This window comes from Centruroides vittatus, unplaced genomic scaffold (genome assembly GCF_030686945.1).
Source record: "Centruroides vittatus isolate TY-2023 unplaced genomic scaffold, ASM3068694v2 scaffold_1015, whole genome shotgun sequence".
Taxonomy (NCBI): domain Eukaryota; kingdom Metazoa; phylum Arthropoda; class Arachnida; order Scorpiones; family Buthidae; genus Centruroides; species Centruroides vittatus.
Genome location: NW_027122666.1, coordinates 3,375,463 through 3,401,250, shown reverse-complemented (window position 1 = coordinate 3,401,250; position 25,788 = coordinate 3,375,463). Strand labels below are relative to the sequence as shown.

Sequence of the window (25,788 nt, the reverse complement as noted above, 5' to 3'; positions counted from 1 at the left end):
TAATAACAATTAATTTTAAAATGTCTTCTGCAAATAAGATTCCTTGTTATAAAGTGATTAGGTAGGCCTGTTGAGTATATAGGACCTCTATTGGCCCAAGGTCTATAAACGTAAGGTCAGGACACTAATGTTTCTTATATTGGGTCCTTAGTTCCAAGGTCTCTGTAAAGATTTCATGTTAGGTATTGGTACGTTACATCGAGTTTGAGCTACAGAATTCCTTTTATAATTTCAAGTAGAGTATCTTTTCACTTAGAGGTTACTATGACATATAATTGAAGACTTTAAATAGGTTTCAAAATAAAAAGCTATCGTATGATACAGTACGAGGATAAATTTATTTAGTTTTAAAATGCAAAATCAGAAAAGAAATTTGGAGATATTTGTTAAAATAAGAATATATTTAATTTTTTATATTCACATGCACTTTTGCATTACACAAACCGCAAATAGGAGTTCAGAGTAAACCTTTTTATAAATTAAAATTAGATGAAGAGAAAAGAAAACCATTCTCACAAACTTTATACATTATGTAAAGTAAACCTTCGAAAGTGTTTGCAAGAGATAATAAGGTTTCTAAATGAGGGAAGTAATGCACATAAACTAAATTTCATTATTTTTAGTAACAACGTAAAAACACGTAAACAGATAATAAAAATATCTTCTTTACTCGCCATGTCTAATCACCAGGAACAAACTATTCTCCACAGCAGAAGACATCTTATATTTTTAATTGTGAAGGGACATATTTTAGACTGTTTTACATAATTTGGCAGAGGCGTAGCCTCTAAAGAAAGGTCGTCTCTGCTGTGGAGAATAGTTTGTTCCTGGTGATTGGACATGGCGAGTAAAGAAGACATTTTTATTATCTGTTTACGTGTTTTTACTACTGTATTTCCGCCAGCTTTATTTACAAAAAAATCTTCATTATTTTTATAAAGAATTAAATAAGTATATTTACAAAAAGTTTACTAAACAATAGACAATATCAACTTCAACTTTATTTATTGTTTATTTTTTGAGATCGTCAAAAAACGTCTGAATGCCAACTCTCAAACACAACTTGTTTCTGACAAAATTGTCAAAAATATTTTTGCTAGGAGATGCATATGCGTAACCCTGCAAATCAGATTAATGAAACAAGCTATTTTGAATTCTTTTTATAGTTATTCAAACTAAGTTAAGAATTTTTGTATTCAATATATCAATAAATTTGTTACATCTATATACATATATAATCGAGACGAGTTGATAATAATAATAATAATAATAATCAGCGCAGAGCCCAAACGGTTAGGAGTTGAAAGTTGAAATTTGGTACACAGTTAGGGTACGTCACGAGAACGCACACTAAGAAGGGATTTTTCGAAATTCCCCTCCACGGGAAAGAGGGAAGGGATTAAAGCTTCTATATACATTATCGAGACGTGCCTAAACGGTTAGGAGTTGAAAGTTGAAATTTGGTACACAGTTAGGGTACGTCACGAGAACGCACACTAAGAAGGGATTTTTCGAAATTCCCGTCCGCGGAGGAGAGGGACAGGATTAAAGCGTAACACTTCCATCAACAATGGGAGTGTTAAGTAACAATGGAAGTGATACGTAACAATAAAAGTGTTAAGAGAAAGTGACATGCAAGACGCAGATGCAGTTTTTTCGTTTTTGCGGCAAATCGAATATATTTTTAGGCCAATCTAAATTGGGTTCTCCTGTTTTCAGACTAATTAGTCTGAAAACAGGAGGACCCAATTCTTGCATTCTGTGAAAACAGGTAAGGTTGACTATAACGTAATAATCTTATTCTTCGCTATCGTTACTTTTTCCCGAGCAACGCCGGGCCTATCTGCTAGTTTCAGATATTATTATAAATTCATTGACAACATGCCTGTTTTGTAAACGAGTATCCATTTTTAAATGTTTTTAAATTTCGAAAAATTGCAATTTCAAAACTTTATACGTCCTATTTTTATATTATACCATAATTATGATTTTTTCAAATTAAATTTTAACTTTAATAATGAAAATAATATTTTTATCATTCATGTCAATTAGCACATTTCGTGATTAACTTTATATATTTTGTGCACTTCTTTAATATTTATTTTATAGAAAAATAATTATATCTAACGCTTTTAAATTTTAGATATATGATAATTTCACAGAAATATCAAGATTTTCTTCAATTCCATTCACGCTGGAATACAAATACAAAGTATGAGATTTCTGAAAATTTTCATTTTAATTACTAATTTATTTATATTATTATTTTCTATTTTTCTGCAATAGATTGTCTGTTTTATGAAAAGGTTTGGAGGAAGATCAATAGGAATATCAATGGCAGGATTTTTCTTTATCAAGAAGAATTTTTTGATTCGGGTAATATAGGTTCAAACCAAATCTAAGTATTTAGTTAATAATATATACTTGATATATTGTATATTTTTTCAGATGATGAGTGGTTTGTATTCTGAATTTTCGACGTTAGTCCAAGTAACTGGAATTGTTGGACGAAAAACATGTATTGTATTGCACCAGAGCAAGACAACGTCTACAAATGAAACGATTATTTAAGTGAGCTAATTTCAGAGTGTCTTGAGAGATAAATGTGCTCGAATTTTCTCTATTTGTATCCTATAGTTTTGATTTGATTTAGTTTATAATGGGCAACGCAACGCATGGATGTTTCTCCAAGGGGGATGTCTCCTGAGAGGAATTTCTATGAAAACTGGCATCTGTTTAAGTGTTAGACACGTAAAGAAAATCTTGGAAAACTCCACCTAAGTTAGGCAATAAAATGCGACCAGTGTCATGGGTTTATTGCATCATTAGTCGAGCATTGGCAGACCACTTACCCAATGGACTAGATAATTTAAGAATTCAATAATTTTTTTAAAAATGTTTATTTAAATAATATAGACCGGTATAGACCTTTAGGATTTTGTATACGGAATTAGCTTAGAATTCGTATCCTTAGATCCTCGTATTATCTTAGAATTAATATTAAACTTTCATTGATATAAATATATGTTTATCTTGTCAGCTTATTTCTGTTCGCTCACTTCTTTAGATAACTTACATTTAAAATATAAAATGGAATGTAATATACTAATTTTTTAATATTTTTATTATTTTTCTTTAAAAATAAATCATGTTTTGAAAAAACTTTATATAATAACTGAAAGAATAAAATAATAAATTAAAAGTATAATTAAAATCTTATCCGTTGCTAAGTCGATCTCTAAATATGCTATAATTTCTCAACTGTATTTCAGAAAAACATAAGTTGATCGGACTGTAAATTCCGTTAAATAGCTTATAAATGAAAATAAAAAAAAATATATTTAGTAGATGGAAATATTTAAATTTTAAATTGAAATAAAAGTATTTAGAAAATGTCAGTTGTAAAGAGTTAGATGATAGAAATTATTGACTTTTTTAAAATTCATTCGGTGCAATGTAGAAGTAAGTTAAAAGAAATCAAAAACCCTATATAATGTACTGTATTAATGTGTAAGGCAAAGATGTTGTCCGCATATGAATGAAAAAGTCTAAATCTGACTAAAAAAGAACTAAATCTTTCATTTTATTACGTAAATTACTTTATCGAAGATTAATAGAAATAAGTTTTGCATATAAAACAGTTCTAAAACTGTAATAGAATTTAAAGTTGTTTTATTACCCAAAAAATTGCCCGTGACACTCAAATTATTGGAATTTATTTCAAAAATTTTATATTACATGATTTTAATTAGGGTTTCTCATTTCTCGGTCTTTTGCTTGTCCCGGGATTCCGGGATAAAAGTGAACTGTTTCCCGGGACAAAATTAATTATTTTTAAGATATACAAAATATTATGAAATCAAATGATATAATTATTTTTCATTTTTTAAAGTAATTTAATACGTTCTGTAACCTCCAAAATCATATTAATAATGCTGTCTAAGATATATATTAAAAATTACCTTTGAATTACGTAGAAATTTTCACAAATAGAAAAAATATATTAAAATTTGCTGGAAACTGCATACAACAACAACAAAAATGCTTTTGAATTGAGTTGAAAATTAAAAAAAAAAAAAAAAAAAAAACAGATCGAACTTCTAACTTAGAAGGTAATTTTTGTTTTTTTTAAATAAAATATAATACAAAATATTGTAAATTTTTATAAGATTTTAAAAAGCAAAGATGGTCAATACTCCGATCAGTCAATCTAATTCTTATTTTAGTAATAAAAAGTCTTGCTACCTAGAATGCCTTTCCGATTCAATTGATGTGATTGAAATCGTCTTTAATGCATTTAAGAGAAGACAGATGTTATGGTTTTTCACTTGTAGCCTAGAAGATTTCTAGTTCATTTTCGAGATTATAGTACTTCTTTTGTTCTCTAGTATTTTTGATTTGTCTACCTCGACTGCTTTAATAGAAACATCATAGCCCAATAATTCGGCAGTTCGTTTGTCTTTAATAATCAGGTTATGAAGAAAAACTTCATACTTGCAGACTTCGTACTCATTTGTATCCTGGCCCAATTTGCACAACTCGGCGTTACTCAGTTATTGAAGCCACTGGGCATGGTTAAAAATTAACACAGCATAAGCACACTTATTCCAGATATTACTGGTAAAGAATTTTGAGAGTCCTGCCACAAATAAGCTACGTATTGATTACTGATTGTTTGTGACGTGCCATAACGAAAAAAAAATTAAAAAACTAATAAATAGGTTTAAAACTAATAAATACAAATTTATTCTGACAGTTTATGAGTTAATTATACTTTCTATTTGCAAAATTTCCTCAACCTTAACAAAAAATAAGAAAAAAGTGAATTTTTAAGAAATTTGCGGGATTTCCCGGGATAAGAAAAATTTTCCGGAATATTTCCCGGGTTAAAAAAACAACCGGGTTCCCGAGATCCCGGTTGAGAAACCCTAATTTTAATGTGAGTTTGGCATTTTTTTGTTTTTGATAATATTAGATAACTTAAAAACTGAGTTCTTAAAATCTTTTAAAAAATCCAGTAACGAGGTGCATAACTTTCCTGGCTGTTAAGAGATTTTATTTAAAAATTACTTTTATATTATTAATCATGCTATTGTGTTAATAACAGATGACGGCACACACAATTTATTTATGGGATTTTATCATAAAACTTTTGACATTATTAATTATCAAATAGCAAAATGCTTAATTTTGAAGTAGAAATGAGTTTTATAAAAAAAATTGTAAATGCTGATAACGAGTAAAATCATTAAGTCTGGTTTCTCTCTAGGTATGACATGAACCCCTTCTATCTCTTCACTCCCTCGACCTTTAACCACCAAAATATATCAACAATACTTCTTATATACAAGCTACCATATTAAATCTCGTTCCTTTGTAACTACCGCATCCTGAAACATTAAACGAAAACAGATGTCAGCATTCACACGGAATTTTTCTGTTTTTCGACTTTTTTAGGTACAGCAGGTCTCAAAACGTGGAGATTTGCAAAACATTCGGAGGGTCAAATTTGACACGATTCCAATACTATCTTAAATCACTTTTCCTGTTAATCAAGCTGATTAACAGAGATAATCAACCTGATTAATAATCAACCTAAATTACTCTAATCCTGGTATTAAAGTAATTTAAGATAGTAATAATAGTACAGCACTCCAACAGATAAGATGTTTCGAATAGTTTCTCTTGTTATGTATACGTAACAGTTGGAAAAGTTAAAAGAAAACTTTATATCTCAGTCCAGACTGGACTGAGATATGAACTGACTTTTTACAAAGAATATTCAAGAGGACATTCGGATTGTTGTTGGCATTCGGCATTAATCTAAATTTTCTATTAGCGATTAATTTTTATCGCTAACAGAAAATTTACCTCTGCTATGACGACCAAAACGATCAAGACAATAAAGCATTTCACGTTGAGCTGTGAGAATTAAACACAAAAATATTATATCAACTCTTCCATCTTTATTTAAACAAAAACTTAATGGGATTTAGCAGATGGGCCATTATCTGTGTACATTTTATTCTTCTATCAATGTAAGATATGTAATATTAATTATGCCGTTTTATAAATCTTACGTAGAAAATAACATTATTTATTTTAAAATTATCTTAATATATTACAAAAAGTTAATTACAGCGGGTGAATGTTACAATGAACAGTTTTTATCTGCAAAATGAAAATGCTACAACGTACGGAGAATTACTATCGGCATGACATATCAAGGTTTTCACTCGTTGATTAGAGTATTAGTCACTGTTTTCATTACAGTTTATAAGGTTCAAATATTTGTTTATTTGCATCTTTAGCAATAAAAATATATTAAAAACAAAAATATTTTGTTTACATTTGAAGTTAAGACAATTTACAAAAATATACATTTTCGAGTCTATCTTTTAGTCCTTTAACACAACCACAGAAGTAACAGTTACAATCGTAGACTCGAAAATGTATTTTCGAGTCTACGATTTTCCTCAAATTTGAAGTCTTAACTTCAAATTTGAAGAAAAAATATCTTGAGTCATCATGAAAAATATTTTGCTATATAATTTTAGCTGTGAGCCAGCAAATTAGAGTGAAAGTTAATTAACTTAGAACATTAAGAAAGGTTTTTTTCTAAGAGAGAAAGTGGAAAAAGTGTAGATGATCAAAGTGCTGAACATGGCTAAATCAAGACTCATTAGGATTTTAAAAAAACAAGGAATAAGTAAATAGTGCACAGATTGAAAGGATATTCTTTTGTTTTTTTAGGGAAAATTTTATTTTCTTCTAGGTGATATTTATACTTATCATGTATGTTCGATTTTTTTATGCTTTTTAATATAGAAAATTTGTTCATACTTACATTATGGTATTAAATGAAAATTGTTCATAAATTTCTTATTTGTGAACATACTAATTACTCGCCAAACATATTGTCAGCATTGTAGAATAGTGTTTACTGAATAAAAGACAATATAAAGGGTATTTTAACAGAATTTATTTTCCAGTAAATTCATTACAAAATGTAATTACCTATAAACAGTTTTTAATTACACTGTCCTTCCCAGATACCGGCCTGTAAATGAAAATAAATAAATATAAAATCACATTCACAATAAAATTTAAAACAATTAATTTACGATATATTTATTACACTTGAAGGTATATGCTTTAAATCATAACTGTATAACTACAGTATATGTACAGTATTGTTATAACTAAAAACAAAATACAACAATACAATAAAAACAAAATATTTTCTTTCTGTTGTTTATCATAGCCCAGTGTGAACCGTCGAGCATTCTATTGACAAGAATATTTATTATAATATTACTCAGTTTATCGAAAAGTTAACAGCCACTTTAAAAATTCAGTAATTTCATTAAAAATGACAATTTAAGTAGTCAGTAAATGAATTGTTTTAAAATATAGGAAAAACTAAAATCTTGAGGAAAAATAAATAACTTACTGCAAATTGTGTGCAACTAAGTCCTTCTTCACAAGGGCATCTGAACTGATAAATACCGTATATAATATTATCTTTAACACTGCATTTCTCTCCTGGAAATTGCAAATTTTAAACGCTTTGCATAATTAACAGAAATATTGATTTATTACCTTTTTTCAGCATAGGGAAACAGTTTGGAGAGGTATAAGAAGTTACTTTTTTGCAACAATATCCAGCAGGACAGTCGGATTGTTGTTGGCATTCGGCATTAATCTAAATTTGTGAAAAATAAAATCTAAAATTAACTTGATCGACTAATTTTAATTGTTAACAGAAACTTACCTCTGCTATGGCAATGGCCAAAACGACCAACGCAATAAAGTATTTCATATTGATCTGTGAGAGTTAAACACAAAAATGTTACGATATCAACTCTTCCATCCTTATTTAAACAAAAATTCAATGGGATTCAGCAGATGGGCCATTATCTAAACTCATTTTAATTTCTTTATCATTGCAACATATGGAATGCTAATTAGTTTACACGTAATATCGTATATAAAATCATATTATTTATTCAGAAACTATTGTTGATGTTATATAAACGTAGAACACATGTTACATAAAATTAAACGTATCTAATGATAAAACATACTTTCCTTTCTGTTGTTTATCATAGCCCAGTGTGAACCGTCGAGCATTCTATTGACAAGAATATTTATTATAATATTAATCAGTTTATCGAAAAGTTAACAGCAACTTAAATAATTCAGTAATTTCATTAAAAATGACAATTTAAGTAGTCAGTAAATGAATTGTTTTGAAATATTAAGCAAATCAGAAAATCTCTTTCTTAGTAACGAAACTAACACAGATTTCGAGCAGCTAATCTCCAAGCTTATAGACTCCAAATTCAAACTTGCCATCCTAAATCGTTTATATTATCATTTTTTCTAAGGTTTTGATGAGTTTAATACACTTGCTAATCTGTCAGATTTCGAGACAAATGGACCGAAGATTTTAAGCTTAGCATCCTGAATATGTTCTGCGCATTTTGAGAATGTATTGCAAGATACAGTAGTTCTCGAATAGTACAAAATGTCACAATCTTACACATTAGATAAATGCACAATCTTACACATTAGATAAAAGCGAATCCTAACTAAAATTTTTGGGCATGCTAAAAGTTATAATAAGAATAATAGGCCTATCTCTAGCCCTAAACAATAGTCAGAAATGTTATTTGGTGTTCATAAAAAATACACAATTGAAAGCCCGATGAGTTAATATATTAATCCAACGATCGCCTTAAATATTCGGGATATAATATGGCTATAATCAAATAATTAATACAAATAAATTTAAATACACGGTCATTATAATAAAAGTTCCATTTTAAAATGGCCATAAAAGGAAAACTACTAGACAGAATGTTATCAAGCTTGGTAACAGTTTACAGGAAGTCATGGGATTTTATTTTCCACAAAAAACGTAGTTCAAAAACTCACCACCAGCGAAGAATGGAGCAGTATGCAATATCGTTAAACGAAAGAAGACATGAAAACATGGGTTGTAAATGTTTTTAATCGTTTAAATGTGTTGCAAAGCATGGTCAATGTGGCATCCACCAGTTTCTGAAAGCAAGTTAAATCGCATTACTGTGTTCTCAGCAGTAGCTCTTAGCATATCAGGAATGCGAATTTAACTTGCTTTCAGAAACTGGTGGATGCCACATTGACCATGCTTTGCAACACATTTAAACGATTAAAAACATTTACAACCCATGTCTTCATGTCTTCTTTCGTTTAACGATACAGTGGTGCCTCGTATAACGTACGTCTCGAATAACGGACGCTGCGAACAACGGACTTTCTGTTTGGCCGCTACGTGACTCGAGCAACGGACTGGCTGCGAACAACGAACTTTCCGGCATAATTGGTGACTGCTCCATGGGTGCGTTCTTTAATAGCAGTCGCTCTGCGTCTCCGCTACTACGGGATTGCGCTGCTGTTTGTAGGCATTTAGGAACGACGGTGAAAGAAAGAAAGATGGCCGCGCTCGCACTATCGATAGTATCGTGATGGAGGAATCTATAATTCTAAACTATGAGCTTTTAAAGGCAAAAGAAGGGTCTCAATTGTAAAATTTAACCATAAAATGGATTATTTGTTGAAAGAGCATTCAAAATAGCCACGAAAAAAATTAGAATGGTGGCTACCATTCGAAAAAAATTCGTAAAGACTACATCACCGCGTGCACTAACTCGCGCTTTCACAATTTCTAAATTTTCATTCATAAAACCACATAATGGACCCGAAAACGAAACTATCTGAGCCGTGGAGGACGCCATGTTGCTTTCCACCGTAAACTACTGCTACAAGCGGCCGTTTTTGCCGTTCAACTGTGCGCACTCCCACCGGAATTTAGGAACGCGCTCCGCAGGAATTTTTTAAACGGATGTCGCTCGCGCAGAGTTACGCGGAGGAATAAAAGAACGCACCCCATATCTATTTTTTTATGATACAGTACGGTTATTTTATGCTGCGGAACGAATTAGATGTTTTAACACGTATTTCTATGGGAAAATGCGTTTCGTATAACGGACGTTTCACTTAACGGACATGCACCTGGAACGAATTAAGTACTGTACGTTATATGAGGCACCACTGTATTGCATACTGCTCCATTCTTCGCTGGTGGTGAGTTTTTGAACTACTTTTTTTTTAGGAAAATAAAATCCCATGACTTCCTGTAAACTATTACCAAGTTTGATAACATTCTGTCCAGTAGCTTTCCTTTTATGGCCATTTCAAAGTCGAACTTTAATTATAAAACTCTGTATATCGGACGCGGGCAGTATTCAATATTATTTGGTAAACTAAAACGTACTGTATTTTAAAAAAACTCTAACAAATGTCCGTTTGTTGCTTTTACGACTTTGTAAACAGTTAAACGTTTGAATTCCTGCTGTATCTCGTTCACGCAATATCTTAGAAACATTGATCTTTAGAAAAGAAATCATCAAAACCGCGGGCCGGATATGAAGCTTTAACGGAACTTATCCGGCCCGCGGGCCGCCAGTTTGCGACCCCTGGTGTAGAGTAGTGATAATCACTAAATAAAAGACAATGTCTAGGTTATTTGCACAGAATTTATTTACTAGAAACTTCAATACAGAATGCAAGTTTTGTAATGAATCTGAAGAACTTTTCAATTACACTGTCTTTCCCAGATACCTTCCTGTAAATATTAAATCAATAAAAAAACAGATTTACAACCAATTTTGATATAATAAATTAATAACATATACTAAGCTAAATTTATTGCGCATTCATATATATGTTTTAAATTATAATCGTATAGACACTGTATAACTATCATCTGTACTATTTTATACATGTATTAATACTATGATAAAATTCTCTTATAATATGAAACTATAACTAAAATCTTTAGGAAAAATAAATAACTTACTGCAAATTGCGTGCAACTAAGTCCTTCTTCACAAGGGCATCTGAACTTGATAAATACCGCCCATCAATATTATCTCTCACACTGCACGTTCTCTCCTGGAAATTGCAAATTTTAAACAGCTTGTGTCATAATTAACAGAAATTTTCTAATTTCTTACCTTGTTTCAGCATAGGGAGACAGTTTGGATGAGAATAAGAAGTGACTTGTTTGCAACAATATCCAGCAGGACAGTCGGATTGTTGTTGGCATTCGGCATTAATCTAAATTTGTGAAAAATAAAATCTCAAATTAACTTGATCGACTAATTTTAATTGTTAACAGAAACTTACCTCTGCTATGGCAATGGCCAAAACGATCAACGCAATAAAGTATTTCATATTGATCTGTGAGAGTTAAACACAAAACTGTTACGATATCAACTCTTCCATCCTTATTTAAACAAAAATTCAATGGGATTCAGCAGATGGGCCATTATCTGAACTCATTTTAATTTCTTTATCATTGCAACATATGGAATGCTAATTAGTTTACAAGTAATATCGTATATAAAATCATATTATTTATTCAGAAACTATTGTTGATGTTATATAAACGTAGAACACATGTTACATAAAATTAAACGTATCTAATCATAAAACATACTTTCCTTTCTGTTGTTTATCATAGCCCAGTGTGAACCGTCGAGCATTCTATTGACAAGAATATTTATTATAATATTAATCAGTTTATCGAAAAGTTAACAGCAACTTTAAAAATTCAGTAATTTCGTTAAAAATGACAATTTAAGTAGTCAATAAATGAATTGTTTTGAAATATTAAGCAAATCAGAAAATCTCTTTCTTAGTAGTGAAACTAACACAGATTTCGAGCAGCTAATAAAATATCCAAACTTATAGACTCCAAATTCAAACTTGCCATCCGTAAATCGTTTATATTATCATTTTTTTTCAAGGTTTTGATGAGTTTAACAGACTTTTCCAGCTAGCTAATCTATCGGTATTTAAAAAACAATAATCTTTAAAAAATTGTAAAATTTTTTAAAAATAAACGAGTTTCTAAAATTAACTCTTTTCTATCCGACTTCGAAAGAGCTAAGAACTGAGATGGACACCGTGGAAGATTAATAAATACTCCACGGTGTCCATCTCAGTTCTTAGCTCTTTCGAAGTCGGATAGAAAAGAGTTAATTTTAAGAAACTCGTTTATTTTTAAAAAAATTTTACAATTTTTTAAAGATTATTGTTTTTTAAATATACAATAACCGATCCCATTGCTTGAGACTTTTCCAGCTAGCTAATCTATCGGATTTCGAGAAAAATGCACTGAAGATTTAAGCTTAGCATCCTGAATATGTTCTGTGCACTTTGAGAATGTACTGCTATATACAGTAGTTCTCGAATAGTACAAAATGTCACAATCTTACATATTAGATAAATGGTCTTCTTGCGAGAAGGAGAATGTTTTTCAATGAAAAATACTTGTTGATTTCCTTCTGGATGAGAAGATAATTTAAGACACAAATTCTTTCTAATTTTAACTCTAACTTGTTTACCGTTCTTGGTTCAGTTCTGTTTAGATAATCAATTATGGATCTTTTCATAGCACAAGCGAATACTGTACTGTACATTATATATTAGGTAGCTTCGTCTCCTGCCCACGTAGAATTCACTATAAGAAGTCCCCGTTCGCTTCGTTTGCTCGACCCCCGGGCTTTGACTAATTGATTCCAATATAGACTATTTATGACAGAAATTTCAATAATATGTAGACTATTACCTTCATCCTCTCTCGGGCATTGTTTCAATATATGTAGAAACGATGGCATCTGGAATCGATATATCGAAATCAGAATATATATAGGGTGGGTCAGAAAGGACGGACGTTTTTTAAAAAATTACATTATCTGTAATTGTTACTACAACATATATTTTGTTGGAAGATATGAGTTTTTATTGAAATAGCATTTTACAGAATCAAGTATTGAAAACAACATTTCCTATGTGGTGTCTGTTATCAGTGAAACATTTCTGAAGGCGATTTTGGCGATTTTCACGCGAATAACGTCTTTCAGTTCTTGAAAAGAATGAGCTTATGCACGTGCCTTGAGGTGTTCCCACAAGAAATAATTGCATATGGTTAAGTCGGGCGAACGAAGTGTTCACTGAATGTCACCGAACCTGGAAATGAGACGACCAGAGACGACGAATAACTATATTTCTCTCTTATAAATCCGGTGTTGTCCGGATGTATAAGAGAGAAATATAAAACGTATAATTATTAAATTTTACGAAAATACTGTTCAAACAAAAAATATCCGAAACCTTAGATGTAACAACTTGACATCAATAGCAAAAAATAAAAAAATAAAATAAAGAAATGCAGTAACGGGTTGCTTAACTTTCCCGGTAACATTTAAAATTATGTTGGCGTCATTTGTTATGATATTTTATTTTAAAAACTTTTTATATTTTTAATTATTATAAAATGGCAAAAAAGCTTAATTTTGAGAGTAAAGATGAGTTTATAAAAAATTAGCAATGCGATAATAACGAGTAAAATCTTTTAACTCAATTCAAAATAAATCTATAGACACCTTTTTGGCTGCTGGGATTCGCTTTTATTTAGAAAACGTTTTCACTTCAGTCTAATAGGTTGAAAACGTATGCTCAATGCTCATACATGCTTCGTGCTACCAGTCGCAGTAATTAAGTGAATATAATATTTGTTTTTTTTAAATATATATTTTTTTGTATGAATTATATTTAGTTTATTATACTTTTAAAAATTATTACTATATTATATGATAGAAATGCATACAGATGGCGCTACTTCTGAAGGCAGGAGTCTGGTGTTGGCAGAAATTAATTCAATATTTGACGATGATATTATGACATTATCAAAATTAGAATTATGTTAACGAAACTGTCGAGTTTCAGCGCAATTGGTTAAACGGCATAGGAGTGCATAGGGAACAAACAAACAAACATCGTCATTTATGTAGTTATATCGATTTTGTGACGATTTTAAGTTAGGTGTTATATATTTGATAGGTGATAAGTAGTTGTATTCTGGATCAGTGTTTTTCAAAAGCCAGTCCATAAAAACATTTCATCTGTCCCCAGAAAAATATTTGACTACACAGGTCTGCGATGAAAATATTTCCTGAAAACTAAACATTTTTTCTGATGTATTTTTGGACGCTGATTTCAGAAAAAATAACCAAAAAATTCCATCGCGTACAGTTTTTTCACAATATGAAATTTTCAGTTTTCAGTCTTTGTGTTTTTATGAATATACAATTAACATGTAATTTATTTTTGTTTACCCAAATTCATTAATATATATAAGGAAAAAAATTAATAAAATAGTGTAGACAATGAGATGAAGTTCATTCATTCTATCACTTCCTCTTAAGACAGACAGCACTTACGTCATGCATTTCGTGGATTATCTGCAGCCAAAGTAAAGGAAGGTGTCTTTGAGGGTCCAGATATTCGAAAACTTATGAAGGATGAAAAATTTGAAGCATGTATGACAAACGTTGAAAAGGAAGCTTGGAGCTCCTTTAAAGAAGTTGTTAATAAATTTCTGGGAAATTATAAGGATCCCAACTTCAAACAAATTGTACAAATTATGCTTGAAAATTTCAAAAAATTAGGATGTTCTGTTAGCTTAAAAGTTCATTTCCTGATGTGTCATCTGGACTATTTTCCTGAAAATCTTGGTGCCGTCAGCGAGGAACACGGCGAAAGATTTAAGCAGATGGAATGCAGATACAAAGGTAGATGGAACAAGAACATGATAGCAGATTACTGCTGGTCGCCACATAGAGAACAGCCGCAAGTTACACACAGAAGATCTGCTTCCACAGGGAGTTTTCAACACAAAAGAAAAAGGTACTACAAAGCCTTAGAAACTTGACTTTATGCGGCCATTGCTGAATATCCAGAATCATATGCTTTTGTACTAATGACAGTAAACGACTCAGTAATGTAGATTCTAAATATACATGTGAGTATTAAAGTAATTTTTCACACATAACTTCTTACTTATTACTTCGTTTTACTTCCTAGGAATGTATTTACATGGTATATAAAGCATTATTTTTCTAAATTTTCAAACGCAGTTTTCAAAAAACTGTTACGTGATGGACAAAAACGAATGGCATATTTGAAATTAGCATATCAAAAAACATAAAAGTCAATTGCTACTTTGTAAAAAATATTTGTTCACTGAAAATTTGCAGACCTGTACTATTAACGACGCTAGCGCAGTTAATTACGAGTGACATTTAAATAGTAATCTAGAGTAACTCTATATAAGGATTTATAAGCGTAATAAATAAGCATAATTTATAATTGCATGTAATTACTGGTCCTCGATTAGAAAAAGGCTCAGAAACATTGTTCTAGATTTTACACGTACTTTACTTCAACTAGGTCAGCTGTTTCCAACCTTTTTAACTTGCGTAACCCTTGGTAGCTCATTTTCTTAAGTTTTATTTTTCGTGTTCGTCAAACAGTGGCGTCTTGGTCAATTATACAGCGCTGTAAAATCACATATATTTTTATTTAAAACTAAGAATCGAGTGCCGTGACGTCGCCAAAGGCCTCAACGCAGAATCCGAATATTCTTATAGTGCAATCGCCATTATTAATTTTTTTCGCGTACCCCCTGTTAGGAATTGCTAAACTAGGTAATTAAAAATGCGGGATGGAAAAGATGTAATAGAATAACATGGTACAGCTTCTTTAAACGAAACAATTTCTTAAAATGTAGTCATATCATTTGAGAATTTTTCGAATGAAATAAAATTCGTTTTTTCGTCTCTCTTTCTCTCTCTTTTTATGTATATGAAAATAAAAATAGGTTAAACTCGGTCAATTTGTTTACTAAAATATTTGTTTTAAATAATAATATATCTTTTGAATTATTTTACATATTATTTTTAGAATTAAATAAAACTTGATATAAATAGGTGTATTGTCTTATAGACTATAACGTGTACCCGCGAATGTCTAGATAGTATCTAGACACCATTTGCGACCCATGGTGTAGAGTAGTGATAATAACTGAATAAAAGACAATGTCTAGGTTATTTTCTCAGAATTTATTTACCAGAAACTTCAATACAGAATGCAAGTTTTGTAACGAATCTGAAGAACTTTTCAATTACACTGTCCTTCCCAGATACCTTCCTGTAAATATTAAATCAATAAAAATCAGATTTACAATCAATTTTGATAAATTAATAACATATACTAAGCTAAGTTTATTCCGTATGCATATACATGTTTTAAATTATAATCATATAAATACTATATAACTATCATCTGTACTATTTTATACGTGTATCATGATAAAACCCGCTTATAGTCTTAAACTATAACTGAAATCTTTAAACAACGAATAAAATCTTACTGCAAATTGTGTGCAACTAAGTCCTTCTTCACAAGGACATCTGAACTGGTAAATATCGTATTTCATATTATCTCTCACATTGCATTTTTCTCCTGAAAATTGCAAATTTTAAACATTTTTGCATTATAATTATTGTAATAAAAATTTTATAATTTCTTACCTTGTTTCAGTCTAGGGAAACACTTTGGATCAGTATAAGAATTGACTTGTTTACAACAATATCCAGCAGGACAGTCGGATTGTTGTAGGCAGTCGGCATTAATCTAAATTTGAGAAAAATAAAATCTAAAATTAACTTGATCGACTAATTTTAATTGTTAACAGAAACTTACCTCTGCTATGGCAATGGCCAAAACGACCAACGCAATAAAGTATTTCATATTGATCTGTGAGAGTTAAACACAAAAATGTTACGATATCAACTCTTCCATCCTTATTTAAACAAAAATTTAATGGGATTCAGCAGATGGGCCATTATCTGAACTCATTTTAATTTCTTTATCATTGCAACATATGGAATGCTAATTAGTTTACACGTAATATCGTATATAAAATCATATTATTTATTCAGAAATTATTGTTGATGTTATATAAACTTGGAACATGTGTTAATATTAAATGATAAAATAATTATCATCATATCCGATTAGATTTCAGTCTCATTTAAGTAAAACATAATAATCTACTGGGCTTTATATAACGATCAGAAATAATATGAATTATTTTTCAAAAATTAAAAAAGTGTATTATTATATAATAAAATGAAATTTTTACAAAACTTTTAATTGATTTTATGTTAATGCCTATTATCAATAATGATTGATTAAATCATGAATATGTATTACAAGATATTTTATTTTACTAATTTATAAACTTATGTAACAAATGTTAAGGTTTCAACCAGCAAAAATTATTGATAGTTTTACAATACGGGCTGCAATTTTAATTTAAAAATATATGCTCTCTACCTCAAATTAGTACTGTAGTGTCCTATCCCTGTATATCATACTTTTATAATATCGTAGTAAATTGAAGTTCTATATTTTATACAAAAATTCAATTTTGATATAATAATACACATTTTATTACGAAGGAAATTTAACGAATAAGATAGAAAATAGTAACAATAATAAAAAATAAATTCCTTATCTTTCAATTTTCAAATATTTCGAGTATTAAATTTAGAAGGGGAGTTATGCTTGATTAAAAGTACCTTTCCAAAGTGGTCAATAAACTAAAAACGCTTAACACAGAATATAATCTTCTAAAAATTGAATAAATGCCGGGGGGCATCGATAATGACCACCTTCGCTAGCACACAGGAAATAATTACATAACAGCCAGCACAGTACGTTTACCTCTTCGTAAAAAAAAAAAAGTTTATTCTAAAATATAAAACATATTGAATTACTTGAACTATACTTAATTTGATTAAATCCAAATTTAATATATTTTTAATCATTATAAAAATCTATATGAAGCATTTTTTTTCTATTTTTAAAGTGTTTATAATATTTTCTGATACTTGTTTAATATATTATACACATTAAAATTATTAAAATTTTAATATTGCTAATAATTTAATAGACTTATTTTAAATCTTGTACTTTATATCTCCGGAATATACGTCTTAAATTAACGATTTATTACAATAACCAATAATTTCATAATATATTTAAAAAATTGGCATTAACAATTAAACTACATATAATATACAATATTTAGAAATAGTAAATAAATTTCTAAAAATTGCCCTTTAGCTATTAAGGAGATTCACAGAACTCTTCACGTTTTTTATGGCTGAATCAATTAAACACAATATTATATTTGTCTGTAAAATATACTAACAAAAAATTAACATTGGGGTATAAAATGACTTTCTTAGTTAAATCGAAATGGCCTGTCATCCACATGGAATATAATTGATAATTACGACAAACAATTATGTATTCTGATAAGTCTATGTTTCGGATAATTAATAACCGCTTTGGGAATCTATGATCGAATCCGAGAAACTCCAAGAATTTTGGGGGGAAGATAGTCCATTTGAATCTGTCAGGGTACGTCCATCATCACTTAGCTGCCTATTTTGTTTTCAAAAAATGCCCTCTAGGTGTCCACAGGAGGGAAAGAGTTTTTAAAAATAATAATTAATTAATTAGATGTCACTTCTAACGAATTTATTAGAATTTAACAGGTAAAGTTCATTGATATCATACAAGTTAAATTTTTTAAAAAATGCATAAATATGGAAGATTTTATCCTGAACTGAGTTTTCGTCTCGTCAAAGTTGACAATGTTCGATTCTGTATTGTTTATTTTTTTTTAATATATATTTTTAACTATTAAATGAATTAATATATCTCAAAACTTAAAGGTTTTCGACCTTTCTGAAAATTTTCTTTCTGTGTAAAATTAGAACACGGCAAATTTGGTCTATTCATTTCAACTTAGACCAATGATATTTTTGATTTTATTTTTAAATTAATATCTTAACTATCCGCCATTTTTATCGAAGAATATAAATTGAAAGATTTTTTACTTTTTCTGCGTTATTTACTTATAACCGAGTCATGGTAGAGTCGTATTTGGAAAAGTCCCAAACTGATCACACTTTTTTATTATTTCTAGCCTTGATACTCTTATTAATCTGTGCGATTTATGCATTAATTTTTCGTAAATACATAGCATTAGCATTGTCTAAATGGAAGAAAGTTTTACTGTCTCACTATAAAGGCTTACTTCTTATAATTTCTAAAAACCCTGATAAAGATAAAGGTAAGCTTATTATTGTTAATTGTCTACTTGGACTTCACTTATTAATAGGACTTTATACTGGTGTTTAAAGATTGGCACATTAAAAAGTCCTATTACTAAGTAAAGTCCAAGTAGACAATTAATAATAATATTAGAGTTTAAGGACAGTAAGGCTTTTACAGTTAATAAAGGTAAGCTTTTTATTGTTTGTATCAAACCGACAGAAAGAAATCTTACGATTAACAAAGATCCTATTTGCTTTGTGGATAATTCATGGCATCAATATAACGGGTAATTCAGTTCTTCGATATAGTGACACAAATGTCTGCTAAGTCGAAGGACTTCTGGATCAGGCAGTATAATGTAAATTATTTGCAGCCTTAATATCAAATATAATTATTTTTTTCTTAATTTAATTATTTTAAGGTAAGTAAGACAAGTAATATCTAATTTTGTTTTATAATTTTATCTAAGTATTTTTTAGTATTTATGAAAAACTGTTTCGACGCTATTGTAATGGTGGATTTGCTACTAGAATTATAGGCATAAGGAAAGTCTACTTGATATTTAATCCTAAAAGTGCTCAGGTATTTATTATACTTGTCTTTTTTAACTATTTTAGGCACGTAAAAATTAATATTTTGGTATGCAAATAGGTAATACTTGAACATAGTAAAAATATTAATAAAGCAGATCTGTACAAATGTTTTGTTCCTTGGTTGGGAGATTCGCTTTTTCTCAGGTATTTAGAACCTTAAAATTTCAAAAATTATTTTAAAATTAAATGTATTAGCAATTTTTTTGTCTTTAGTTCTGGAGAAAAATGGAAGAAGAGAAGGAAATTATTGATGCCAGCATTTCATTTCTGTATTTTGGAAAACTTTTTGCCAGTTATGGACGAACAATCCCGGATTATGATAGACAAACTGATGGAGCTTAAAGATAAAGAATGGGTAGATTTCACTCCATTGATGACTCGCTGTGCTTTAGATATCATATGTGGTATGAAAAATATTATTAAGTAGCCATTATATATTTAATATTATATTTTATATATAGCCAGAGCGTTTTTAGCATTTTGCTGCCTGTATGCATATAAAATTTTTCGCCCTTTCGTAAAAAGGAGGTATAGGATAAAACATTATGTATTTTAATTCTTGAATATTTATTGACATTAATTTTTTATAATAAAAATAATTAAGTTACTTTCATTTAGAAAGCATATTATTCCGAAAGAGCAGTTATTTATTGTGACATCGTCATAATGCCGGGCTGAAATTTTTCGTTACAATGCATTTAAGTTTAATAGTGTCTTGATCCTGTACATCATACTTTTCCTGTTAACAGTGGGAATTTATAGGTCTGCCCAAACCCTTGTTGTTACATAATGATATTGCTTTTACAGACAGATCATGTAATTAGTCAGCTGTAAAACTTTTCAATCGTAGGCAGATTCCTACTTCATCTATGCATAAAAACGTCTCTGTATATAGCTAACTTTTGTATTGAAAAGGTAACATTTGTAGAAAAAATAAAATTATTAATTTAATACTTTGTTTTATGGCCAAAAAATTTAGAAACAGCTATGGGAATCCAGATGAATGTGCAAAATCAAGGGAGTTTAGAGTACGTAGAAGCTCTCGACTTGTAAGTGTGATCATATAAAGGTCCTTGATAAAGTAACGTTAACTTTTTCTAATTGAGATCTATTGTTTAAAATATATAAGAGGAACTGGATTAATATTTAATTATTTTTAGCGTCAGAGAAATAATTACAGAAAGAATATTTGAAAGAGCTGTTATTCCCAATTTTCTGTTTTATGTGAGTGCTGAAGGAAGAAAATTCAAAAAATGTATAAAAATAATGAATAGTTTTACTATGCGAGTAAGAAAAGGAGCAAATTAAAAATAATATTTAATTTTTAAATTTTAATTATTATTATATTATTTTTTTATCCATTTTCTCTCAGGTAATAGAAGCAAGAAAAAAAATTTTAGAAAATAAAAAGAACGAGAAGGAAATCTCAAAGGAAGATCAATATTTGAATATAAAACAAAGAAAACCTTTCTTGGACACTGTTCTGGATTGCTATTTTAAAGATCCTTCTTTCACTTTGGAAGACGTGAAGGAAGAAGTCGACATATTTATGTTTGCTGTAAGTACTGTTTTTCGTTTCACAAAAAAACGTATAAGTTTCGTAACTTCTGATATATTACTTTGAAGGGGCACGATACGACAACTTACGGTTTGAGCTGGATATGCTATTTGTTGGGAAATAATCAACATGTTCAACAGAAACTGATAAAAGAAGTTGATGAAGTATTTGGAGGAGATATAGAGAGAAATATAACTCATGATGATATTAAAAAAATGAAATACATGGAATGTGTAATTAAAGTAAATATTAAAAATTTTTTTTATTAATTATAGTAATGATAATTAATATTAATAGATCAAATATTGAACAGGAAAAAAATCATTTTAATTTTAATTTTAAAATAGCTATATGAAAAGTTTGTCAGTGTGCGTTAAAGAGCCCATCCCTCACCACCCGTCTGACCCATTGTGGGCCTGGTCGAATCCATAATGGGCTTGCTAACAGAGGCCCTCTTAGTGCCCACAGGGCGGAAGAGTTAATAAATAAAATAAAAAAAGTGTGCTTTAAAGTAAAATTTATTCATTGCAAATTAACAGAATAATTATTTAATAAATAATTTCGTTGTTTGTTTTAACAGTATTTCTCCTTCCATTTTTGGCTTTTTATGTGGGCAGTAAAAGGGTCATTTTTTTTAAACTGATCTATTGTTACGCTGGTCTTACCTCTCGTAAGTTTGAACAACGTCACAATGGAATGAGAAATTGGGTTCGACATACCCGGATGTCGAACCCAACGTCGATACACATGAAAAATTCTTGGTGAGACGTTTTACTCGAATTTGATCATGGGTTCCCCAGAAGGAAAGCTGAACCTTAAAGCAATGGCCATTAATTTATATTTAATAATTTGAATTTTAAAGAAGCATATTTTTTGAATTAGGAGAGCTCTAGACTATATACTCCAGTGCCTATGATTGGAAGAAAATTAACGGAAAGCATCGAGATAGGTTGGTATTTTTACTTATTTAATCACCTTTTAATTTTAATTTTTGTTTTTTTTTCGCACTGTCAGCACAAAAAAGGTTCTTTTCATGATCATGGGTTTGGCCAACCCCATAATAGAAACGTCAGGTAATGAGGGATAGGGTGAAACGTATCCAGGAGAGATGGCCCATTAAAAATTCCTGAAGAATTGCTCGCGGATTCGATCCCGAGCCCACCTAGAGCAGTATACTGACGCTTAAGCGCCTGAACTATCCGGCAATTTTAAATATACAGTATTTAGGATACTGGCTTGATTAATAATTAAGTAATAGATGCGCCATACTATTTAAACTTATATCTTTTTTACTTCGTTACAAACGAAATGTGGAAAATAATAATAAAAATCTTGTGTGTACCGCTTTAAAGCGCCAAACTTATCTTTACCAAAGACTCCCAAAGAAAAAATTTTACTGTCATCTAGATTGTCATAAATTTTTACTTGAAGCAATTTTTTCATCTCAGATGTCTTTATTTCGATAATTATATTACAATTTAAAACTGTAATCTTAAGAACTATGAAAAATTCTACAGTTTATGAGACAAATCATTTTTTTTTTTTTTTTTTTTTACATATTTGATTTGATTAATTGAAAAACTTCTAACATACTACAGATTTTTATAACTATTATTCCCAAATATAAAAATAATTTAAGTTAATGATTAGTTTTATTGCTATAAAAATATTTATCAGAGCCTTTTTAATCGTGTCAAAAAACTAATTACAAATTGTGTAGAATTTATGTAGATCTAATTTGAAGATTCTTCAAGAATAAGAATAGAAACATTTATTGACTTGATTTGGTATGGCTTATTTGATTACGGCAACGCGACACGTGGTTAACGCATCAAACTACAGCTTGCAAAAAGTACTACAATCTAAACAAGTTTCCAGAAAGGTAAAATTAAGATTTTTTAAAACCATCATCCAACCAATGCTGATCTTTGGAGGTGAAACATGGCCCGTACATAGAGTCACAGAACACAAATTGCGAGTGTTTGAAAACGAAGAATCTTTGGACTCGTGCGGGATAATAGAACTTGTACTTGGAGAAAGATGCACAATGAGGAACTACACTGCAAAGTTGACGACTATGATATCATACAAACTATAGCACTAGATGGGCAAGACATGTAGCCCGCGCCGACTCAAATCGACATGTACAACAAAGTGCTGACCGGGGTGCCTCAGGTTACGACCTGTTGGATGCGATGGAAAGATGGACTGAAGACGGATCGACAAAGATTGGGTGTACTGCCTGTGTGGATACAAAAGGCACAAGACAGAGAAAAATGGAAGGAGATTGTCGCGGAGGTTAAGGGTCCGAGACTCAAATAACCATTGGATAATAATAACGCGACACGTGGATGCTCCGGAATAAATTTTACGTGAAACTGACTCCTACTTAAGATATACTATTGTATTTAGGTGAAAATAATCAGGCAAATCATTTTCATTTGAAAATCAGTTAAAATTTATGTAATAACTAAGTCTAAAATTATTTAGTTTTAATAATTTAGCTAAAGTACAGTTCAAAAAATTCGGCATTCAGATATATCATAAAATTAATTACTCTACGTTTAGCCACGACCGGATGGCCGAAGCGGTTAAAGCATCAGTCTATTTGTTCTGGAAATTCAAGATCAAACCCAGGCGAACAATCCCAAGATTTTTTCATGGATAATTTGTCCCAAATATGTCGAGCCCATCCTTCATCACTCGGCCGTCCACTGTTGGCCTAGCTGAACGTATATTAGGCTTTTTTACTCTTAGTCTATATCAATTAGACACATATACATGAGGGCTTATCACTGCTTGCTAAAAAGGCCTCTTAGTGCCGACAGGGAAAAAAGAGTTAAAAACTAATAATATATACATGTCTAAAAATGCTTGAAAAAAAATCAAGAAAAACGTTAGGATATTTTAAAATTAAGTTTTTCAAGAAATATCAGTATAAGTAATTATTTTTAATTGGCAAGTTGTTTATAATTCGATATACCTATTATAATTTTATTTAAAGAATTTTATGGATGTTTTAAATTTCAACTCAGTAAAATTCTCTCTTATTTTAACTGAAACATATAAATATATGGAAATATTGATTACTTTGCTATTTATTATTATTAAATTATATTAATTTTGATATTGAATTAACCTGTATAGATGAGTGAAATATTATATTTAAGCAACGTCTATTTTTAATAATATATTAAGATGGAAAAAAGATTCCGAAAGGTTCCAACTGTGGAGTGATGATCCATTACATCCATCGAAACGTTCAAGAATTTCCAGACCCTGAATCCTTTGAACCGAATAGATTCTTGCAAGAAAACTGTATTAAACGGCATCCTTATTCATATATACCTTTTTCTGCTGGTCCCAGAAATTGCATTGGTATGTCATTAAATCAAGCATAAATTTCGGTTATCATAAATTTTAATATACTTGTATTTTATGTTTTCAGGTCAAAAGTTTGCCTTACTAGAAGAGAAAACAATACTAACGAACATTTTAAGGAATTTTACTATAAAATCTATAGATAACGACGTTAACCCGATTATCGGCATCCTTTTACATCCTCAAAAGAAGATACGAATTAAATTTATACCCAGAAACTTGAATGGATGAAGGAACACAATTGATAAACAAAACTCTTTGGCTAAAAGTTTTTTATAATGTTATCGCTTTTTTGAATATATTACAAAGTTTATAGCATACATTAGGAATCAAAATTTATACCATTCTGATTATTTTTTCTTCAAGTTTAATCTTTTCTCTTTAAGCATATATATCACGTAATTAAATGCTTGATAATAAATATTATATATTTAAAATAACGTTTTTAAACTCATTAAATGATTAATATAAATGATTAAACTGGCGGTCGGATAGTCGAGCGGTTAATTTAACATAAGGTGGCAACCCATCGTTCTGGAAGACCGAGTTCCAATTCAGATAGGTCAAAAGCAAAGAATCTTTCGGGGCTGATTCTTCCTGATGCATCGGATCCTGTTTCTAAGCACGGCCACCAGCATCTTGTGCCTGGCCAAATCCATTAATAGAGTTGCTTTAAAAAATGCCCTCTCAATGCCCAAAGGATGACAGAGTTAAATAAAAACCTCTTTAAATTACGGATATATAAACGAATTATTTTCGATGCAAATTTTTAAATAAAATTAACGAAGATAATCAATTTATATAAATAAGAATCGTGGCTACACGTTACGCCATCTGCCATTTGTGTGAGAAAACTAGAAGCCTATCCGGACTACGTAAGCACAGGGGAGGATGCGAAGAGTCCGCCGAAAATTCCAACAAGAAATCTTCCGCTTATACGAAAATCGTTCGATGTGCACTGTGCGATGTGTATGAAATGCGCTTTGAAAAAATGTGTCCGCTTGCTTGCTGGCTCGCCCTCTGGCGGAACGGTTGGGCGTCGGTTACCATGGCTATTTTGTCCCATGTTTTCGTTTTTTTGGACCCGGAAAGTCCACGATTGGTGTGCATTGGTGGTGCGTCCGTTGCGGGACTATGTCGCCCCGGTAAAAAAAATGTGACTAAGGT

The 25,788-nt window shown here is 30.2% G+C and overlaps 4 protein-coding genes and 2 long non-coding RNA genes across 7 annotated transcripts in view; 2 read left to right on the top strand and 4 right to left on the bottom strand.

The window, feature by feature from the left end:
* LOC136986203 (uncharacterized) overlaps positions 1–2,596 on the top strand; it is a 47,022-nt gene extending 44,426 nt beyond the window's left edge. For both annotated transcript variants that reach the window (XM_067283691.1, XM_067283690.1), the window contains exons 2-4: positions 2,144–2,212; positions 2,287–2,376; positions 2,449–2,596. In XM_067283691.1, the coding sequence (XP_067139792.1) occupies positions 2,144–2,212; positions 2,287–2,376; positions 2,449–2,571 (282 nt within the window). In that variant the 3' untranslated portion in view covers positions 2,572–2,596. The remainder of the gene's footprint in view (positions 1–2,143; positions 2,213–2,286; positions 2,377–2,448) is intronic.
* LOC136986207 (uncharacterized) overlaps positions 1–11,377 on the bottom strand; it is a 129,536-nt gene extending 118,159 nt beyond the window's left edge. Inside the window, exons 1-2 of the long non-coding RNA XR_010882440.1 lie at positions 11,236–11,377; positions 10,994–11,166 (exon numbers count right to left, since the gene is read on the bottom strand). This is a non-coding gene — a long non-coding RNA (uncharacterized lncRNA). The remainder of the gene's footprint in view (positions 1–10,993; positions 11,167–11,235) is intronic.
* LOC136986205 (venom protein 164-like) lies at positions 6,963–7,913 on the bottom strand. Its single transcript, XM_067283693.1, has 4 exons — positions 7,775–7,913; positions 7,603–7,705; positions 7,454–7,545; positions 6,963–7,060 (listed from the first exon to the last, which is right to left on the bottom strand). The coding sequence occupies exons 1-4, from the start codon at positions 7,820–7,822 to the stop codon at positions 7,031–7,033; spliced, it is 273 nt and encodes a 90-aa protein (XP_067139794.1). The 5' UTR covers positions 7,823–7,913; the 3' UTR covers positions 6,963–7,030.
* LOC136986408 (uncharacterized) lies at positions 10,566–10,972 on the bottom strand. Its single transcript, XR_010882476.1, has 2 exons — positions 10,907–10,972; positions 10,566–10,672 (listed from the first exon to the last, which is right to left on the bottom strand). It is a non-coding gene; the product is annotated as an uncharacterized lncRNA (long non-coding RNA).
* A 4,620-nt stretch (positions 11,378–15,997) lies between the features above and the next one.
* LOC136986204 (venom protein 164-like) lies at positions 15,998–16,816 on the bottom strand. The gene is made up of 4 exons (XM_067283692.1): positions 16,660–16,816; positions 16,488–16,590; positions 16,328–16,419; positions 15,998–16,104 (listed from the first exon to the last, which is right to left on the bottom strand). Exons 1-4 carry the CDS (start codon positions 16,705–16,707, stop codon positions 16,075–16,077), a joined length of 273 nt encoding a protein of 90 aa, XP_067139793.1. The 5' UTR covers positions 16,708–16,816; the 3' UTR covers positions 15,998–16,074.
* A 1,673-nt stretch (positions 16,817–18,489) lies between these two features.
* On the top strand, positions 18,490–24,914 carry LOC136986282 (cytochrome P450 4C1-like). The gene is made up of 11 exons (XM_067283777.1): positions 18,490–18,524; positions 19,569–19,671; positions 19,741–19,826; positions 19,896–20,086; positions 20,662–20,731; positions 20,843–20,969; positions 21,055–21,240; positions 21,309–21,482; positions 22,123–22,189; positions 24,439–24,618; positions 24,689–24,914. The coding sequence occupies exons 1-11, from the start codon at positions 18,490–18,492 to the stop codon at positions 24,850–24,852; spliced, it is 1,383 nt and encodes a 460-aa protein (XP_067139878.1). The 3' UTR covers positions 24,853–24,914.
* Positions 24,915–25,788: the final 874 nt, after the last annotated feature.

What these genes read in the sequence shown, in the direction of transcription:
- LOC136986205 (XM_067283693.1), bottom strand. Translation starts at nt 7,822, where the DNA reads ATGAAATACTTTATTGCGTTGGTCGTTTTGGCCATTGCCATAGCAGAG. An exon ending in TGGCCATTGCCATAGCAGAG is followed by an intron (nt 7,706 to 7,774) that starts GTAAGTTTCTGT and finishes TCACAAATTTAG; the next exon opens with ATTAATGCCGAATGCCAACA. An exon ending in TTAGTTGCACACAATTTGCA is followed by an intron (nt 7,061 to 7,453) that starts GTAAGTTATTTA and finishes TTTCATTTACAG; the next exon opens with GCCGGTATCTGGGAAGGACA.
- LOC136986204 (XM_067283692.1), bottom strand. Translation starts at nt 16,707, where the DNA reads ATGAAATACTTTATTGCGTTGGTCGTTTTGGCCATTGCCATAGCAGAG. An exon ending in TGGCCATTGCCATAGCAGAG is followed by an intron (nt 16,591 to 16,659) that starts GTAAGTTTCTGT and finishes TCTCAAATTTAG; the next exon opens with ATTAATGCCGACTGCCTACA. An exon ending in TTAGTTGCACACAATTTGCA is followed by an intron (nt 16,105 to 16,327) that starts GTAAGATTTTAT and finishes TAATATTTACAG; the next exon opens with GAAGGTATCTGGGAAGGACA.
- LOC136986282 (XM_067283777.1), top strand. Translation starts at nt 18,490, where the DNA reads ATGTCACTTCTAACGAATTTATTAGAATTTAACAG. An exon ending in AATTTATTAGAATTTAACAG is followed by an intron (nt 18,525 to 19,568) that starts GTAAAGTTCATT and finishes AGTATTTTTTAG; the next exon opens with TATTTATGAAAAACTGTTTC. An exon ending in TCGACATATTTATGTTTGCT is followed by an intron (nt 21,241 to 21,308) that starts GTAAGTACTGTT and finishes ATTACTTTGAAG; the next exon opens with GGGCACGATACGACAACTTA.